The following is a 21,975-nucleotide window of genomic DNA, read 5'->3' as shown; positions in this document are numbered from 1 at the left end:
AAAGACCCCTGCTGAGAGCACATCTGGAATACTGTGTGCAGATCTAATCCCGCCACCCAGACAGATATACCCGATAAAGTGCAGCAAAGGTTCAGCCAGACTGATTCCTAGGAAGGTAGGTTTGGCGTACAAAGTCAGATTAAACTGATTAGGCCTAAACTCTCTTGAGTTTAGAAAAATTACAGGTGATTTATTTGGATGTACAATGACTGGGTTGATGATAAGTTGATGTCTCCTCTCACTGTGGTGTTTAGATGCATGAAACACAGTTTTAATATAAAGGACTGGCCATTCAAGAGCAGAGATGTAAATTCTTCACTAATGGGATAAATCCTCAAATTTCATTCTCCAGGAGAGCTCTGGGGGCTCAGTTGCTGAGTACATTCAAGGCACGGAATTAAGTGCCACCATATTTTCCTCCTCTCTTCCTTGTGCCCCACCGGGATTTGCATCCATTTTGTACCTTCCTCCCTCCCCATCCCCTTCCAACTATATTCCTTTGGCTTTATTTCTTCTATCCTTATCTCACACTTCTTGTCTTTTCATCTCTGACAGCCCAATCATCTTCCTATAAAAAAATAATTATGTATACCTATAACTTGCCAAGCTTTGTCCTGTCCCCACAATGCTTGTGACGACCAGAATGCCAAGATAAACTAATCTCATTGCCCATGCATGATCCATATCCCTCCATTCCATGCATATCCATGTGCCTATCTAAAAGCTCTTGAATGCCATTACCATATCCACATTCACCACCAATCCTGGCACTCCCCATTCAATGTGTAAATAAACTTGCCTTGCATGTCTCCTTTAAACTTTGCTCCTCTCAACTTAAAGTTATGCCCTCCAGTCTTTGATATTTCCATACAAGGCAGAATATTATGACTGCCTACCCAATATATCCCTTTAATAACTTTTTTACTTCGAGTCAGGTCTCTTCTCAACCTATGGTGTTCTAGAGAAAACAATCCAAATGTGTCCAACCTCCCCTTGGAGTTAATACTCCCTAATTCAGGCAGTATTCTGATAAACCTCTTCTGCATCCTCTCCAAAACCTCTGATTAGTTCATATAATGGGGCAATTAAAATGGCATGCAATACTCCAAATGCAGCCTCACCAAAGTCCAATAAAGCAACATGATTTCCTGACTCTTATATTCAAAGCCCTAACCAATGAATGCAAGCATATCATATGCCTTCTTTACCACTCCATCTACTTGTGTTACCATTTCCAGTGAGCTATGCACCAGAATCCTATGTTCTCTCTGCATATTAATGCTGTTAAAGGGTCTTGCCATCAACCATATACTTTCCCCTTACATTCAACCTCCCAAAGTGCAAAACACTGCACTTAACCTCAATCAGCCACTTCTCTGCCCATTTCTGTATGATTTATATTCTGCTATGGACTTTGACAGTCTTTATCACTGTCACTGTCTTGGTATCTTCTGCTAACTTACTAATTAAGCCATCTACATAAACATCCAAGTCATTTATATATATCACAAACAACATTGGTTCAAGCATGGATCCCTGCGGAACTCCACTGATTGCAGACTTTCAGTCACAATAAAGCCCTTCCACCACAAGCCACTGTCATCTATTTGGAAACCAATTCTGAATCTATACAACTAAACCACCATGAATCCCATGCATCTTAATCTTCTGGATCAGCCTGCATGAGGTAAGGCAAATGCCTTACTAAAATCTATGGAAACAACATCCACCCCCCACCCCCCCCCCCCCCCCTCTACCCACATCGGTCACCTTTGTACCTCCTCAAAAACCTTAATTAAGTTTGCAAGGCATGACGTGCTGCAACCAAAGCCAAGTCGACTGTTCCTAATTCCAAATGCAAGTAAACCCTATCCTGAAGAATGCTCTCCAATAGCTTCCCTACCACTGACATGTGACTCACCAGCCGATAACTCCCTGGATTATCTCCACTTCCCTTCTTAAACCCAGGAACAACTGTGGTTATTCCCCAGTCTTCCAGCACTTTGCCTGTGGCTGAAGACTGGAATGTTCCAAGTGTTACTACATGTTGTGAATGTCGAAGGTGTTCACAAATATTCAATGACCTCAGCCACACTAACAGTTTTGACAGTCCATGTCAGCCTGAGGATCAGGGCCTGCATGGGTTATCCACATCACTCAGCAGGACAGATTTGAGCTACTTTCTTCCTTCCCACCATTGCCTCCCACCAAACCTTTCAAACGCGGAACTTTACTAACAGCTGGCTCCTTTCCATCTCAACTTGAAATGCCTGATCATGGGTGGAATACTGTCAACTCTTGTCTTAAATTTGCCACTTGCTCTAAGCACTACAGTTTATCTGAAAGCACTGTCTGTGCTGGATAGTAATGAAATTCAAAAGAACAATACAATTAAGCTGTCAAGCCTGTCTAGTTTCAGGAAGAAAAGTGAATAGAATTCACTACAATAGAATACAATAGAATTCACTACAATATGCCAGCATTTCTCTCTTTCATCTAGACCAATTGGTTAAGCTTCTTAAAAATATAATTATAGCATGCCGTATTATTTTGTTATTACAGGATAGCAAATCCAAATAGGCTAAGATGGTGATGTATGGAAACAAGGTTTCAAACAAAAAAATGGTGGCATATTTAAAAATCACAGTGATATGTGAAAAACAATAAAATATGGAATTAAACACCAAAATGCTCTCTATCAGTCATTTACAAGAATTATTCCAGAGCCAACAGATATTAGTTAAGAGCCAAATAAGAAAATAAGTTGTTTCCCCTTGGAGTAGGGGGAGTTGAGAGGAGAATTGATGGAGGTGTACAAAATCTTGAGTTTAGATGAGAAACTATTTAGACAGATCAGGGATGTAAAGAATCCAGGTAAAATAGAAGAAAAGCTTTTTTTTTTTAATGCATTTGGAATGCATTGCTTAAAAAGTGATGAATGTAGATTCAATTGTGACTTTCAAAAGGGCTATGGGCAAACAGGGTGTGAGATTGACTGTATTACTTCACAAACAGCAAGATACTCAACTGGCCTTCTTTTGTACTCCACTATAATGTGGTTAATGCATCAGTACTACAGAAAATATGGAATGTAAGTGAAAATATGTGGTAATAAGTAAATACACGACCTTCAAAGCAGTATTCTTCAGATTTAGAATTTTTCTTTATCCCACCCTTGACGGCTATGTGTTCAGAAGTCTAAACTCCATGTGGTGGAATTCCCTCTATAATCCATCCATCTCGCCCCCAATAAGATCTCCCAAAATCCATCTCCTACCAAGTCTTCAGCCATCACTATCTCCTGCCGGATTTGGCTTTGGGGGCGAGAGAGTGGATAGCAAATGAGAGAGCACCTGAGTTCAGATGCCACATTCTATACACCTGGTAAACCCAGCTGCTAGTGGTTAAAATATAATTACCTAGAAATTCTAATACTCTGTTATTGTACCTGCCTCAACTTCTTCCTCATCAGTGTGATGATCTATGTGTGAAAATAGGCAATATCTGAAATGAATAGTTCTTATCTCTATATACCCTGGAGAAGAACATGGAGAAGATCAGGGGAAGTAACAGTATTATCCTGGAGCATATTAATATAACAAAGGATTTGGCTGAAGGGATTCACTTGTCACATATATCAACGATTAAATGAAAATGCAGGTGGCATGATTAGAAGATGTAGAAGATACCGAAATTTATAGTATAGTGAAAGCAAGGGACTGCAGACGTTTTTTTTACAAAAAAAGACACAAATTGCTGGAGGATCTCAGCAGGTCAGGCAGCATCTCTGGCAAACATAGATAGTGACATTTTGGGTCAGGACACTTTTTCCCATCCTATCCAAAAACAACACCGATCCACGTTCTTCAGCGATGCTGTTTGACCTGCTGAGTTACTCCAGCACTTTGTATCTTTGTTTAGGGTATCGTTGACAATGATGAAGATTGTCTAAGGTTACTGCAGGATATAAATCAATTGTGAAAGTGGCAAGGAAAAGGTAGATGGAATTTAACTCGGCCCAGTGTGAGCTGATGCATTTTGGGAAGTTAAACCAGGGTGAGACATACACAGGGAATGGCAGGGCTCTGGGAAACGATACACTTTGAGACACTTTGGAGTACAGCCACCTTGTTCCCTGAAAACTGGATCACAGGTAGACAGGATGGTGAGAAGGGTGGATGAAGGCATGCTTGCCTTCATCTGACAAGGCAATGACAAGGCAATGAGGTCAAGAGTTCAAACATCATGTTAATGCACGAACTATTGTGTGCAGTTCTGGTTTGAGAGATTGATACCTACCTCTTGGATCTGTATTCGAACTTTATTAATGGCTCGAATCCAACGTGCTCGAGCAGGAGGAAATAAAGGAATGTTATCTTCATCATTATAACTGAAAAACAAATATACTTTATGAAACAACTGTAATAAACTATGCAATACTGGTAAATGATATACAGAAGATATAAAGCACAGAATGAAAGGGCCACTTGGTGATCGTCTATTTTCAGCAAAGACTGATTATAGGTTTGCATCCACTATATTTGAAACATAGTAATTGTTGATTAGTAGGAAATTGCACTGGTTAATTTGCATATAGTCAGGCCCATAAACAGCAGTAAGTTAATTGGACAGATAATCTGTTTTAATGGTTAGTTTATTTTTCACTGAATGGGTAGCGCATGAAAAAGGAAAATTTGCTATTTTCCCTCAAACCATCCTCTATGGACATACCATTTCTGGTCCTTACATGCTCAGATTTAACAAATATCTAGTCCATTGGGCTCTCCCAACAGGATAGAGACCATTAATTTAAATGACTGTTGTTTCCTTTCCTTCTTATTACCAAGAACAGATTTTCCTGTATGACTCACATCATACAAACTATTTAATCTTTCTGCCCCTTGAGCCGCACACTAAAATGCTGACCCTGTAAATGTCCTTTCTTGGCTTCCATGTGAATGATTCTTCTTCTCGAGCATCATCCTCTCCCTTTCACAGGATGCATGCCAGAAAAATAATCCTCAGTAATGTCTTAAAGACCTATGCCATGGGGCATAACAATGACAGTTTAGCTAATTAAATTCTGTTTTAAGTATATTTTTTCTTTTATAAGAAAAAACACACTATTTTACTTTAAATAATATTGACAATAGTTGGGATAATGGCTGAGAAATTTCTGAAAATGGTAATCTCCCCCATTCACCCTCTCTACTTGCAGATGCTTAAATTGCATACTCCTGCCTCAAAAAGGTATTAGCGCTGTATCTCTCCGCCTCATGGATGCACTTCGGTGCCATCAGCTGATCTTAAAGCTCCAAATGGTGCTTGATGCCTTCCATTTGTGGCCAGTTCCTGTGAATGAGGTTGTCCCAGATATTAAGAAGCATCCTCCATTTCCTGCCTCACGTGACCAAAATGCCATGCCTCTCTTTTTGGACTCATTAATTAAGTTTTCCATTCACTTCACTTGATTTCCATTAATATGTAGGATGAAAAACAAAGCACCTGGCACCGATCCCTGTGGCACACCATTGGTCCACTGGATCTCCAACCTGAAAAACAACCCTCCATTACTACCCTCTACCTCATAATACCATCATCTAAATTTTGGTTCTAATTTGCTATATCACCTTGAATCCCATATCTTCTATCCATTTGCATCACAAAGTGGGACCTTGTCAAAGGGCTTACTATGTAGGCATCATTCACAACCCTACCCTCATCTTAGTCACATCCACAAAAAAAGTGATCATACGTGTGAGACATGATCTCCCACAAACAAGGCCATGTGCAGACTATCCCTAATCAGCCTTTCTTTTTACAAATGCAAATAGTAAGGATCATGCCTACTGTGTCTCTAGATAGATGGAATTCACTCTGAAATTAAGGCAGCAGTTCCACTAGATGCCCCTTGTGAAGGAGATAATGATAACTTTCCTTTAAACATAATTACTATTGTTATATTCATCCCTATTGTTGAAGACCATCATTATTATGGCATCTCTGACATAAAAAAACATATTATTGCTAACATTGAAATATCATTCTGAATTACTTCTAAATCACATACTGCAAATTCTGAAAATCTGAGAATTTCCAGCACTTCTTGTTATATAAATGTAGACATTCAAAATGATAGCAAGAAATAAAGATCTTCAGGATAGAAGTACATGAAATATAAAAATAAAAGAAAACCATGTGCTACATTGTGAAGAAGACAGATTTCACGATATAACAGACACATTACTCAGCTGTCAGAAAATGATGAGAAATGGGTCACTGAAGCTTTTTCAGTTTTTGGCACAGTCGACATATATCCATGATAAATATCAATCAATATACTTTTTTTTTATTAGACTGCAGTGGCGTAATGAGCCAGAATGACATTTTCTAATGTGCACAGCCTTAATCAGGAGCCAATTTTCTGTACCATCTTTGACGGAATACAAGTAGGTAAAAATCATAATCCATCCTGATGTTAGAACAATGTCTAATGGGATTATGGGATACTGTCATGGAGGATTGCATATTATCCAAGAATGAGCTAAAAAGTGTGAAATATATGAATTACTATTCAACTTTTTAACTACATGATGATACAAAAGTGAGTGGTTTTGCAGATGGTGAAGGTGGTTGTGAAAGGGTGCAGCAGGATCTGGATCGATTGGCCAGGTAGGCTGAGGAATGGTTGATGGAATTTAATACAGAGAAGTGTGAGGTGTTGCATTTTGGGATGTCTAACAAGGGCAGGACCTACACAGTAAATGGTTGGCCCCTGGGGAGTGTTGTAGAGCAATGGATCTATGGGTGCAGGTGCATGGTTCCTTATAGGTCGAGTCGCAGGTAGATAAGGTGGTCAAAAAGGCTTTTGGCACATTGTCCTTCATCAGTCAGAGTATTGAGTATAGTTGGGAGGTTATGTTGGAGTTGTGTAAGACGTTGATGAGACTGCATTTAGAATATTGTGTTCAGTTTTGGGCACCATGTTATAGGAAAGATATTGTCAAGCTTAAAAGGGTTCAGTAAGATTTACAAGGACTAGAGGGTGTGAGCTATAGGGAGAGGTTGAGTAGGCTCGGTCTCTATTCCTTGTAGCGCAGGAGGATGAGGGGGATCTTATAGAGGTGTACAAAATCATTAGAGGAATAGATCGGGTAGATGCACAGAGTCTCTTACCCAGAGTAGGGGAACCGAGGACCAGAGGACATAGGTTCAAGGTGAAGGGGAAAAGATTGAAGGAGGCCAATTCACTGGATGAATTTAAAAGATAGTTAGATAGAGCTCTAGGGGCTAGTGGAATCAAGGGATATGGGGAGAAGGCAGGTGCAGGTTACTGATTGTGGATGATCAGCCATTTTTACAATGAATGGTGGTGCTGGCTCGAAGGGCCAAATGGCCTCCTCCTGCACCTATTTTCTATGTTTCTATGTAATATGAATCCGAGGGGTAACATTTTCACACAAAGGGTGATGGGTGTATGAAACAAGTTGCCAGAGGAGGTAGTTGAAGCTGGGACTATCCCATCACTTAAGAAACAGTTGGACAGGTACATGGAAAGAACAGGTTTGGAGGGATATGGACCAAGCGCAGGCAGGTGCAACTAGTGTAGCTGGGACATGTTGGCCGATGTGGGCAAGTTGGGCCAAATGGCCTGTTTCCACACTGTATCACTCTATGACTCTATGACTTTGTCATATAGTAATAATCTTAAAACTGCAAATTAATTCTTACATCATTCCATACTCCAGCTATCTACTTGTGTTGCATTCTGCATGTATTACTTTATAAACATTACTCTTCTTCAAAACAACTTTAAGTTATAGAAAACAATATTGCACAGATTGGATGAGAGAATGCTGAAAATATCAGCAGGTCAGGCAGCATCAGTGTAGTGAGAAACTGAGATAATATTTCAGGTCAACAATCCTTCTGCAAGATTAAGTAACTTTGAAAAACAAACACACTTCAGGTTGCTGGGAAGATAAGAGGGGTGGAGAGAACAAAGGGAATGTCTGTGAAAGGCTGGGGATCAAAGCAGAGTGAAATAAATTATGTTGGTACCAGCTAAGAGTACCCAATCGCAGCTGGTCTAGCTGCAGGTGCAGAACTCGCGTTATCTCAAGAACATCGAAGACTGAAGGGAGACCTGAAAGAAGTATATCAAATTAAGAGTGATATATATAGGGTCGATGGTCAGAACCTTTTCCCCCAGGGTAGAAATATCAAATACAAGGGTGCATTGCTTTAATTTGAAAGGGCCAAAGTTTAAAGAAGATGCGCAGGACAAGTATTTTACACTGAGGGTGGTGAGTGCCTGGAATGCACTGCCAAGGGTGGTGGTTGAATGATTCGTTGGTGGCATTTAAAAGGTTAGGCATATCGGGATATGGGTTATGTGCATTATGTTCAGGCAGGTAAGAGATACTCTCAGCATCATGTTCGGCACAGACATTGTGGGCCGAATGACCTATTCTTGTGTTGTTTTATGTTCTATGTTCGCTCGTATACATTGGAGGAATGGCAAAAGTATGTGTAGCATCTAGCATCGCTAGTTGTGTAAAGGTGACCACACCATTATAAATACTTCCCTTTAAAGCAACATACATGCAGCTGCATCTCTCCACACATATTTTCCACAACCCCACCTGCATGTACAGTTGCACCCCATGTGTAGATCCAGCCTATCAATGTATGCCAAAAGATTAGTTCCTTCCTTTCCTCCATGAAGGCAGAAATGTACAACATATGAAGCAAGCCATCTGGATCGGGAGGTCCACCTGAACACTGTACCTCACCAGACTACAAGAGAGAGTTCTCCCCATGGGCAACAGTTATGTTCTCCAGGAAACATTCCTTGTTCGTTAAAGCAATCTGATCATGAGTGGTCTGCAGTAAATATCTCAATGTAAGCCAAGGGCTACTTGAAATAAATGGTGACTGCAGCAGCTTTTGTTTATAAGCACCAATTAACAATTATTTCCAGTTAATGCGCAGCTGATTTCAAATGTGCATTGCATAGCGAATGACACGGGGAAATCATCAATTGGTAGTATGGATCGCAACTAGAAGCACCAGTCCAATGGTGCAACTGGTATAATTTCATTCAGAAATTATAGTTAAAATGATTTACTTTGGGTTACATTGAACTGGGATTAAATAGTACCGGAAAATAATCACTGGCTGCAATGCAATTTCTAGGCAATTTGATTGGCTTTCAGATAAAACAATTGCGAAGATGCGATATATTTACATTTATGCAAAGGGATTGAAACACAAAAGTAAAGAAAACCTACATTTGTAGAAGATTTTTGGAAAAAGATTTGATCTATTGAGAAATTAGGCAATTGTCCTGGAGCCAAAGCAACAAAGAGTTATTGGATTAAAATCGGGGAATCAAGGCTGCTTTATTTATGCAAATTGATTGAGCAGATTAGTCTATATTCCCTGCAGTTTAGAAGTGAAAGAATGAAAACACTGAAACATAAGATTCTGAATGGGTTTGACAACTTGGTCCCCTTGGCCAGAAAGTAGACAGTATTGTCTGTAAATAATGGCTAGAAATCCATGACTGAAGTCCGAAGGCTGTGAATATCCATGATAATGGATAATTGTGTTATCCATCCCTACATCCAATGGATAATTAGTCACTATGCACATTTAAAGATGACATTGTTAAACCTCTGGAATCACCAGGAAGCAAGGGATATGCAAATAGATTGGAAAAATGAAGTTGGAGCAGGATATCAACCAAGATTTTATAATATGCCAGATTAGGACAAAGGGGCATGTGGCCTTTTCATCCACATTTAATTTATATTTCTAAGCTTTTCTGAAATTCTACACAGATTCGGCATTTTTTTTGCTATGTTCATTTGGAGGACGGGGAAATCAATGTGGGCAATACTAATATGTTAGGGCAGTTTGAGGTCAATAAGGAGGTGGTGTGGGAGCTCTTCATGAGCACAAATGTGGATAAATCCCCTGGGGTTTGATGGGATGTATCCCAGGTTATTGAGAGAGAGGAGACTGCAGGGGTTTAGATGGAGACCTTTTTACCATGTCTAACCACTAGTGGAGTTCCGGAGGACTGGAGTGATGCCAATGTTGTTCCCTTTTTTAAGAAGGGCTGAACAAATAATCCAGGAAATTATAGGCCGGTAAACCTCATATCAATGGTAGGGAAGTTATTGGAAAGGATTCTTCAGGATAGGATTTGGAAGAGAATGGGTTAATTAAGGACAGTCAGCATAGCCTTGTCCTTGGTAGGCCACTTTTTTATGAACTTCATTGAGTGTTTTGAGGAGGTAAAATGATTAATGAGAGTAAGACAGTGGATTTGCCTACGTGAATTTCAGTAAGGCATTTGATAAAGTCGCTCATGTTGGGCTGATCCAGAAGATTAACGTGTAAGCAGAAGAAATTATTTTAACTTGGCATCATGTTCAGCACAAACATTGTGGGCCAATGGGCCTGTTCCTGTGCTGTACTGTTTCATGTTCTATGATTTCAGATTGGAATTTTTTAAAATATAATTAAATCTTTTGATTGATAATATTAATAATATTTATGAAAAAAGCTGATAAGCAAACTGGGAATAATGGTAATTTTAAATGATGAATTACTGCTGAGGAGAAATAAATAAATCCACAAAATAATAATCAAGAGGATAAAAATTAGAAATAAAATTTTAAAATCCTTAAAATGGCTAGCAGATCAGTAAAAAAATAAATTTAATTAATGCTTCAAGTCAATGAGTTTCCTTTGGAATAGACAGAAATCATTCTAAAGTTTATGGTACTCCAACCAGCCAAAGGCTAAAATATTTTATGTGGTGTGAATAAAAAGATCTGAAATCCTTCAAGAAATGGTTTACACTGAGAGAGCAACCTCATTTATATCGATTTTACACTTTTTGAGACCTTTGTTCATGAAGCAAGTGAAAATGGTGATACATTTTCAATAAAGTTCCAAACCAAATACTTCTATAACAAGTTTAAAGCATTAGCTCCCAAGGTAGATCTTGAAGCCAGATTAAAAAGAGTGTGTGCACTCAAACACTAATTGTAATGAAAGTAGTACTCACCTGTCATGCGGTTTTGCAATCAACTCCAGCTCGGGGTAAATACTAGGGAGAGGCTTATCAAGTGCAGTTCCATTCACTTTTCTGGAATTTTCATCATGCTCATCTATCACGTTTTCATTCAAATGGCCCGGTTGTCTATCAGTTTCATTGTACCATTCTTGTGTACCCGAACTGTGATGAGAGTGATATGATTCTTGATCTCGCCCGTCTTCCACTCCAGACTCATGTACGTTTTCGTTATCATGATCAAGTTCACTGAGCTGAGAACTGCCTTGGCTGAGATTTCCTGATGAGCCATATCTGCTACTTCCTGTCGGACTACAGAAGATAAACGACAAGTTCAGCAGCTAATTCAGAGTAATTGTAACAAGCATGCATGTATATGGCATAACAGATAGCAGGAATGTGGAACTTAATATCAGATTTTTTGACACTTTATCCAAATTGTACCCTAGTTCAAAGTATTTCTGATTGATGAGAAATTAATTTCCTCTACACAAACTTGTAAAGATCAACATGCTGTGAATGTACCAAAAAGATAGGATTTTGATTTACTCTCTGTATCAATAGCAAAATTCATCACCTGCAAATATTGCAGTTGTAATGATAGTGAAATGGTCAGCACATATTTTATTTCACTCTGCAAAGCACAGTGCAATTTCTGGTATATACAAATGTACGGTTAATTGTGAACATTCAGAAGTTACTGCAAGAGAAATCCTGTTCCCCCTTACTGGGGCAGTCTTCATCAATGTAATTACTTTTTTTTGTTGTTTCTAAGGATGTGGGCAATACTGGTAAAGATAGCCCATTCCTCACTTGCTTTTCTGAAGGTGGAGATAAAGAGCTATGTTCTTCAATTGTTGAAATATTTGTGGAGATCAAGACATTATCAGTGATTTGATCTGACTTTAACTCTTTACATAGTTCTCACTGTAAAAATCACTGAACAAAATTAATATTTGTGGAGATCAAGACATTATCAGTGATTTGATCTGACTTTAACTCTTTACATAGTTCTCACTGTAAAAATCACTGAACAAAATTAAAATTTTTGAATTATATTTAACGACTCAATAACTCATAATTGCTGGCTCTAAAACATACATTCCATATGTTAATTGATATTCCCAGCGATTGACATAAGTAAATTCAAACGTTTTTAAAAACAAACAAATTTATTTTATTTCACTTACATTTCTATTTCAGTTTCTAACTTAATGAAATATTGATGTCCCTATATTTATTTTGGTTTGGTGACTTTTGCTTCAGAAAACCTGCAGCTTATACTGTACCAGGAGACCTATGTCCCTGCTGCTTGCATTTAACTGCAAACTAAATTGAAAAGGGGAAATCTCACAATGTTAACCTTTGTGAGGAGAGTAATGTGGCAGGTGATTTCACTCCACCACTCACAGAAAAAAACTGGGCTCTTGTCTTTCGCTGTTTATTTTGTTTCATTGATTAATGGCCAGATGGGCCTTCTTCTCTAGCCAGATTAGATACCCCTAACTAGCCTTCAATCTGCTCTCCTTGTTAACACCAATCTTTGTCACCTGTCTTCTCTTGGTCACCATCCCATCTCCTTATGTTCTCTCCATCCCACTATTTTCTCTCCAATTTTAAACTTGCCTATTTTCTACAATTTCCTAGCTCAGCATGAAGTCTATTTCTCTGTCAACAGCTGCTACCTAATTTGTTGGATATTTCTTGTATTTTCTATTTTTATCTCAGATTTTTCTAGATTTGCAATTATTTTAATCTTTGTATTTCATTATACATTTTAAAGCATGCTATCTGTTTTGCATATACATGAACTTAAATATACAAGTCCTTGTGTTAGAGGAAGTACATTTTACTATATTCAAAACGCCACATACCAAAGAGCAATGACAACACATAAAGCCAGACACAGCATGTAATACTATGCATAGCAGACCAAAGACAAAACTCCCACATAGTCACCTTCACATGAAGCAAACTAAAACTAAGACCTTCTACACACAGTCAGATCTACTATATAGTAAGATATGGGTTTTTTTCCAATACGTTTTAGTTAAGTCAAATCATAAATAAAACTATGACCTCTAACTTAAAATAAATGGCATTCAAGGCATTATATCATTTTACTGTGGTAAGAAATAAGTAAAAGGTATTTTACAAGTATTAATATTAACTCAGGTATTCAAAATGTCCTTAAAAAGAGGATAGACTGTCACTGATTTCATTTTGCAATCCATTATATTTAAAAATTTCACTGATAAAAATATAATAGAACACCCGTTTAGCTCATCTGACTACACTGTACATTAGGTATTATGTGGAATATTCACAAGATTCTGTGTTGGAATTGATATTTGAAATCCTTTAAAAGTACAATCAATTTATTTATGGGTTTTTTTAAACTTATCAAACAGGTGCAATTACAATTCTTTAGCTCTATCTGATTGAGTTCCTAGATGTCACAGGAAAATTGGTACAACTTGATTGCCCACAAATGACACTTGACACTTCTGTCATGAAATTATTGCTGTAACTTTCAAATGCATTTCATTAGTTTTCAGGTATATTAAGAAGGCAGCAGAACTCAGTCTGAAAGATTAAAACATATCTATCTGTCAATATGCTGAAATGAAAGACCTTCCATATTCATTAAGATGTGGATTAAGATAAGATATCTGGTGTTGCAAAATACCAGATACCCAATCGAAAAATATAGAAATAAAAACATTTGTTTTTTGATTCAGATGGAAATTATTTGAATACAACGGGTAAGATTTTGGCTTAAGTTAAATATGCAAACAAAATGCATATTCAAACAAATCGCAAGTATACTACATGGACAACAGCTGTAAAATATATTTATATAGAATTTGTTTGAATGCTTTCAGGATGTCAGAAAATGCTTTACAGAGAAAAAATAGATTTGATATGTCGTCATTGGGAGTTAGTTTGTTTTTGCAATACGAATTGAAGATCAGTATTAGCCAGGTCACAAAAGTTAACTTTGTTCCCCTTTATTTGAAATAGTGTTGTGAGGTTTTTTTTACATGAGAATAACATGAGCCTCAATTTAATTTCTCATTCAAAATCCTGGATTGGAGCATCTGTTTGTTATAGTGAATGTTTGATCTATTGGAAGAAATAATGAAGAAGCTACTTAAGAGCTAATAAGCTTTGAAATCCTATTTAAGCAGGTATAATTCAATGTAACAAAAGTCAAAGAGAATGGAGATGATATGTTACAAAAAAATTAAATGGATAGAAATTCTTCTGAGTCTTTGCACAAAACGTATAAAAAGATGGTGTTGGCTAGAAAATGGTCTCAGAGCTTCCAAAATTCAGTACTATTAACTTTAATATTTCCACAACTATGTTCTGTTTCGCTCAAGCAACTGAGGCAACTCTAGCAACTCTACACCAATATTTCAAAGACTATTTTATTGACATAGTAGCTAATAGCTTCCCTTATTGAATAAATGCATGGGTGCTTGTGAATGCAGGTAGCAAGTGTGTACGAAGTGGTATGGCTGTCTTTTCAAGGTGAAGTTTTGTAACAAGAATGTCCCTTCAATAAGCAAGTCACCACTATTTATTATAGCTAAATATATGCAAATAGTATTTTTATGGATTTGTGTTTGAAGTTGGACATCCGTTTGGAAAGTAGAAACGTCTATGTCTATTCCCATGAGTGTTGTGATGGGGCGGATTATACTCTGATTAATGCTTAAAATGCGCACTGAATTCCTAATCAATATTAAATATAAAAATCTTCAGATAAAGACAATCAAAGGAAGAAAATCCACAAAATTGTCAGAGAGATGTTGAGAAGTAATAAATGGTTGGGAGAGATAGAAAACAAAGAATTTGATCACTGAACTTCAACAGTAAATACATGTTGAATCAAATTAAATAGTGAACTATGGAGGCAATACATCTCTCCCAACTGTTTTCTCAGTGATGCCATAATCGTAACCATCTTAAAGAAAGGAGGCATCTGACCTTGGTAATTACCAAGGAATCTTCCTGCTGTTTGCCACAGGGAAAATCATCCCAGGATTCTCTTCAACATCTGAAGTTCCCTGAATCATAGTGCAGATCCAAAGGCAAAGAAATTCTGCATATGATAATTCCTGAAAATGCAGAGATCAGCAATGGCCATTTTATATGGGCTTTGTCCGTCTCACTAAAGTCATTGACTCCAGCATTTCACATGTGCACATTCAGAGAACAAGAGCCGAGACGTCACTGATTCGAAGAAGCAGACCAGAGGATAAGTCTTACACTCAACATTAGCAAGACAAATCTTAGCAGTCTACCAATCCACACTGCTGCACTACCTTTGTGGCACTACACTATCCTCTGACAACAACGTTTCACTTAAGACTTTGGAAAATGTAGACACTTCTTTTATTTCAGGAGCCAGCTCTCAGCAAAGGGAATCAATAATGAAATTCACCAGTGCTTTCATTGCCTTTGGTCGATTGAGAAATAGGGTATTAGAAAATGAATACCTCAGACTTGGCACAAAACTCAAAATGCATAGTATCCATAGTCAGTCATCTTAACATAATGGATACACTGCAAAATAAATCCTATAAAATAATACTTCATCGACATACAAAGCAAAGGACCTTATAGTTACACAACTGGTAACTCACAGCGCCAAAGACCCGAGTTAGATCCTGATCTCAGGTGCTGTCTATATATAGACAAAGTTATTAGACAATGGTTTTGTATAGTAATTTTGTCTTCATTCAACACTCATGCCATAACAAAAAAGAATGAATTAAAATAATTGTGTTGATAATCTAAAAGGTTGTTGAAAAATTATCAGAGATGACTATTTAAAAGATAAATGAACGAGACTCAATGAATCACTCACAATTCCATGAGGAAGTTGGAGGGAATGAACAGATAATGTTTCAGTCTGTGGAAAGGTCCTGACCCGAACGTTGTCTGCCCGCTCCCTCCACAGATGCGGCCTGACCCATTGAGTTCCTCCAGAACTTCGTTTTTTTGGTCAAGATTCCAGTATCTGTAGTATCTTGTGTCTCCATAAGGAAGTTGCTCGTTTTGAAACTTCTATATAAATTAAAGCTTTGGATTCCATAAGTGAGATACTGTGAATGTGCCATGCGCAGTACCATGTGAAAGTACCATCTTTGGGTCATTAAAAAAATTGGGATCTAAAGCTCAGATCCCCTCTGGCGATAAGAAGCAGTTATTACTGTTGTGAGAAAAATACATGAAAGCAAATAATATCAATTTGCTCATTACAGTACTTCCAAAGATTTGAACCAATGATGCAGATACCATCCCGATGTCCAGATCACCAGTCTCTACAATAGCCAATTTAAAGAGTTACAAGTGCAAATCAGACCTAATCATAATGTTATTTTGACACCTCATGCATTTGATAATTTGAATCCTTTCCAATACTTGCAGTATAATTGCCTTGATATTGTTTCCTATACGAGCAGTCTTGAAGAATATTTATTACAAAGATGTTGAAAGATTCAAAAGAACTATCAGAAAAATAACATGACACTTACAAAATACAGCATTGCTGCATTATATTGTGCTAAGGGATTACTAAACAAGCAAAAGAAAGATTCAAGTGTGTGTTCAAAGCTTTCTTGAAAAGTGCAACAGCCTACTGACTCTGAGGTACCTCTGGCCCATGAATGCTTAAAAGTGAGAAGAACTAGTTGGGTCAGATTTTCACAGCACCTGTTATTTTTTTTGACCACACGTGCTTGTCACCACAATGTTGAAAAATGATATATTTCATTATCCAAAGATGGCTGCTGCCAGCATAGTCTCCTCTAACATTAGCAGAGAGTAAAACTTTTCATCAAGATGTGACTTTTTTAATCCCAACGTAATGATAATTGTAAAGAAGTGATTGGTAAGCCAATATCAAAAATGAAAAAATCAAAACCAAAAACTGCCTCTTAACTTAGGTTGAGAATATAAATGCAGCAATAGTTGCATTCACGCCAAAACCAAGAGTCAACAGGTCACAAACTGCTAGACATAACAAGGCTGTGACAATGAAGCAGATTATACTTGACAGTGTGTGATGTCCCAACCCAATTATACATTTTACATAATGATACACAAAATAAAAGAATGTTGATTTTAACCTGATATCAAATGATCTTTTTTTTAAATCAAATTTTACATTTGCAATGAGTTGGTAAATATTTTTTATTAATGGTAGAATTGATCTAAAAGGCAAAACCTTATAGTTTATTTCAGTTAATTATTACAAACTGGCCTGTACGTTATGGGGCATTATTTTAGGTAGCTGGCCTACACTAGAGCCCTGAGTGTAATGCATACCGAGCATTGATTTGAAAAAGGACAGATTTAGAAATAAAAATCACTAGATTATTGCAATACATGTAATTTATGATTATTTTACTAATGCATTATAAATGGTTAACCTTTTGGTGCCATTTATCATGCTAAAGCTAAACTGGCCTTTTCTCATTCAAAAGTTCCAAAGTGTGTAAAGTTTGGTCCTGCGGTCCATGCATCAACACCAGAGATGAGCAAGCTGCAAACGAAATATCTGTTTCATCCCCAGATATCTTCTCCTGGTTAACACAGAGTTGTTCAGGTACTTCTTCTGAAGGAATGGCATCTGGAATATCCTGCAAAGTATCTGAATTTCTTGCTCTAAGACATGATTGTTCTGCCCTGGTATTTTCAGCAATGTTATCTATAACCTCTGATGTCTGCCCTGATTCTCCCAGTCCTTCCTTATCCTTTAATAAGTCAATATGACTTTTGTAATCCAATAACTCAGATCTTGAAATGTCAGGAATATCCATTTTATCTCTTTCTAAAGGCTGCTCTGTGATAACATAGCTTTCTTGGTCAATTGTGGTCTCGTTTTGACGCATGTTATCATTCAGATTTCCAAAAACAGATCTTTGCACATTTTCCCCCTCCCTCTCCAGTTGATCAGCATCCCTTTCAAAAAGTGTCTTGGAAAATTTCTTGAAACTTGACAGCAACCCAGTATGCCTGAATGAGCTACTTTTAAGAGGCTGCGAAAACATAGAACTAAATGACTTGCCATTTTCTCCTGAAGACAGGAAATTGAATTTAAGTGCTGGAGTTTCAAAAATTGGCATGGGTGTCTCACAATCAGTCTTTTGTGAAGCTGAGTTGGCTGATGAACCATTTGAAAATGGTACATCACAAGTATTAACATCCTTCGGTAAAACAGTCGTTTCTCTATCTTGAAAATCCATGCTAATCATTGCATTATCTGATTCTATAATACTGTTTTCTAAAAATGTGTCCACATTTGTTGCAAAAGGACTGAAAGTATTATTCCCCATAGAAACTGTAATGGGCAACTCTTCATTTTCCTGTGCATCTGAAGGTAGTATGATGTCTTCAGTTTTAAGAATTTCTGTGGGTTTTGGCTCTGAATTGGCATCAAATACTATTGTATTTACAGGTTCAGTATCCTCCATAATGCTATCCACCTCCTCACCATTTGTGTCATTATCAACAAAAGTGGTATTTTTCTCAGTGAAACTGATAGATTCTTGCTCCAACAAAATACTGACATCATCACCACTTTCACCAGAAACATCAACAATCAATTCTTCTACTTTATGTGGGGTCTTCAGAATTTGGAAACAATCTCCTTTTCTAAATTCCCCGATTTCTTCTTGAAACAAAGTGTTTTTTGGATTTTCAGTGTGTCTCGTTGCTCCAGAAGATAATTTAAACATATTGAGCAGATCACTTTTGGTAGATGGAGTCTGGCCGCCTTGTGAAAAATTTAAAAATGAGCTTTGTTGCTGATTACTTGATACGGAGTTTGAGTTTGTAAATACTGATTGAAGTGATGAAAATGAACGATTTGAACTTTTCGTAGATTCACCGGTAGGAAACAGCTTAAATTTTGTCATAAACCCAGAAAACATTTCTACAGATGAATCTATCAAAGATTTGTTACTTTCAGGTGGTTTCATCTGTTCATTAGAATCTACCCGTCCTGTAACTGTACAAGTTGTTACAGTGTCTTGTTTTTCCTTTTCCATGTTTCTCAAATCATACGTTTGGTCATATTGCAGTTCCCAACTTTGCTCCCTTCCAGTATCAACCTTGCCTCGATCATTTTTCACCTCAGAGTGCAAGTGGCCGGAACTATCTTGATGTGATGTTTCTCCCAAATAAACTGAATTGCTCATAAGCTTTGCTCGTGTTAAATATTCATCTGCAGCATTAACATGAACAATATTTTCATCCTCATTGGAATTATCAATATCAACATGCTCAGGTTCTAGGCTCTCCACAAAATTAGAATCAGATATAGTGACATGATCAACTTTACAAGCATCATCATTGTTAAAAAAGCAAGTTGTATTTAATACATCTTGGCCTTCATTCTGATTTGAATAAAAGTCATCAGCAGCAACACTGCTTTCAACCCTAACTTTTTCATCTGCTGAATACTCATTGTTTTGGTTGCTTATTAGTGAGCTTTCCATGGATATTAAGTCATTGTCCTTTTCATTTGCAACAGTATTGTTTGGCTGTATAACTGCCATTTTCATGTCTAACTGCTCCATTTTTGTAACAGCTTCTGTTTGACCTGCAGTTGTTTGATCACGCTGCCTTACTTTTCTTTCAACCTGTTCTTCAAAACTTGGTTGGGAGATCTCTGGCTTTGTCTTTTTCTCATTACTGAATGTCATGTCAAAGAAACTAAAAACAGAGTTGTTTTCTTTTGTCTTTTTTTCAACCGAGGAAGTTGTTGAGAAGAAAGCTGGTAATTTAAAGAATCCATCTGAATTACCTGTTGGTTTGGGCCTGGGTAGAAATGAGCCACTATTATGTACTTGGGTACGATTTGATGTATCAGCTGCTGCACTAAAGAATGAGAATATGCCTTTACTTGTTCTTTGCTGTCCGGATTGAGATGTATTAGGAAACGTCTGATCATCTCGACAGGATAAATGAAAGAGATCTAATTCGGGTTTTTGCTCTACCTTTTCCTCATCATGTGATGAAGCAGATCCAAGAGAATTATTTTGATCTTTATCAGATTGTTTCAACCTTGCAATGTTTGAAGAACTGGATGTTTCTGAACAAAACTGATTTCTCAAAGTAGTAACTGTAGGTTTATTTGGAGATTTTTTTATATCAGAAATCTCTGCTTTCATAATATATTGAGCAGATTTCACTTCACCAAGAGAGGTACAGTTATCCCATACTACAGTGGGATCATTGCTTGATGCCTTGTTATTATTTGGAATGATTTCATTACCAGCTTTAGGAGATGAAATGTCTTCCTTTTCTGTTGCACCAACATTTTTTTCCACATTTGAAATTTTATTTGTAATGCCATGCAATGCACTTTCTTCCGTTGTTATAACTTCATAATCTGTGCCCCATTCCCTCAGCGTTTGTTGCTTTCGCAAACTTTTTAATCTTGCATGTGGCGCCTCGTATTTTGAGAATCCAAATGGAGCATTTTCTTCTCGATGTTTCTGACTATTTTGAATTCTTCTGTTATCCAAAAAAGATTTACTTTCAGTGTTGGTTGAGCTCAAAACATCTGATTGTTGAACTGGACTTGCATCTGTTTTAAAGAAGCCTCCAATTGAGCTGAAAAAAGAAGAGATGCCTGAAGATTGAGTTGCTGCATCGCACTGAATAGCTGTTGTTCGATCTTTCTCCTCCTTTTTGAGTGTTTTGGTTTTGTCTTCTATTTTTTTTTCTGACAAATTCATGCCAGTAGATCTATGGCCTTCCTTTGATCGAGCTGATGGAAAAAAATCAGAGACATTTTGAAATCTCTGATCAGTTTTAACTTGAGACTGACCTTCTGAAGAATTAAAAAGTTTTAAAGAGCTTTTAAAGAATGAGTCCTGTACAGTCCTGGTGGAAGTTTCAGGAGCAGTTTGATGTTTCTGAGATGGTATATCCATTGATACATCCTTGGATTTTGGATCTGAAGCAAATGAATTTTGTTTTATGTTGGAAATGCTCTCAGATATTGGCTGCAATCTTGTCTTAGTTGTTTTTTGCTGGCAGTTGTTGTATTTATCATTTAGAAACTGATCAGATTTGAGCACCAACATAGAAAAATCTTGATTTGTTGTGTGCTGGTGTTCATTAATCAAGGTTGGCTGTTCTCCAGTTACATTTGAGTGTGACTTCCAGCTGGTGGGTATAAATTTCAAGCTTTTTAAACCAGATGCAAATACATTACTTGCCGTTTGATCTTGATTCATTGATAACGGTTGCACATTCTCAGTATTGTCATTTATTTTATTCATAGTATCACTTAGAGGAAGTGTTTTATTGCTATCCATTTCTAATATGTTCTTTGTAGGAGTAAAACATGTTGCATCTGCTAAAGACAAATTAGAATAATCAGAATTTTCCATACTTTGTTTCCCAACTAAACCACCCAATGCTGAGAAAAAATGTGTAATCTTTTTAAAAGATGTTCCATGTTCTTCAGATTGTTCCTTAAATTCAGATATTTTTTGTTCAGAATAGGAAGGTTCTGAAAGCTTAGCAGGATTAAATTGTTTTACCAGCCCTGGAGAGACAGGCTGTGACAAGGATTTAGATTGAGATTTTGAAAAAGGATGGTCAGAAATTTCACTTGCTGTAGTTGCATCAGCTAAAGATTTGCGAGTCAAATGACCTCTTTGGATTATTCTGAGATCAAAAGCTGAAGTCTGAAGATCTTCATGGAGATGAATGAGTTGTTTCTCAGATATAAAATCCATTTTAAGCTTTTCTAATCGCCCTGTGTTTTTCTTTAATGAAAAGTCGAATGGCTCTTCTCTGTCCCATTCTATTGAATCCTTAAATACACCTGCATAAGTACCTAAATGTTTATT

General features: G+C 37.2%; 1 protein-coding gene across 4 annotated transcripts in view; it reads right to left on the bottom strand.

Annotated features, from left to right (window-relative positions):
- Window positions 1–21,975, bottom strand: part of LOC144592116 (protein unc-13 homolog B-like) — a 344,358-nt gene that overhangs the window by 154,156 nt on the left and 168,227 nt on the right. For all 4 annotated transcript variants that reach the window (XM_078396494.1, XM_078396502.1, XM_078396509.1 and 1 more), the window contains 2 exons: window positions 11,084–11,401; window positions 4,300–4,390 (listed from right to left, as the gene is read on the bottom strand). In XM_078396494.1, coding sequence (XP_078252620.1) covers window positions 4,300–4,390; window positions 11,084–11,401 — 409 coding nt within the window. The remainder of the gene's footprint in view (window positions 1–4,299; window positions 4,391–11,083; window positions 11,402–21,975) is intronic.

Source organism: Rhinoraja longicauda, chromosome 1, assembly GCF_053455715.1.
Source record: "Rhinoraja longicauda isolate Sanriku21f chromosome 1, sRhiLon1.1, whole genome shotgun sequence".
Classification (NCBI taxonomy): Eukaryota; Metazoa; Chordata; class Chondrichthyes; order Rajiformes; family Arhynchobatidae; genus Rhinoraja; species Rhinoraja longicauda.
Note: the sequence above shows the minus strand (reverse complement) of the source record. Positions and strands in the feature narration are given on the sequence as shown.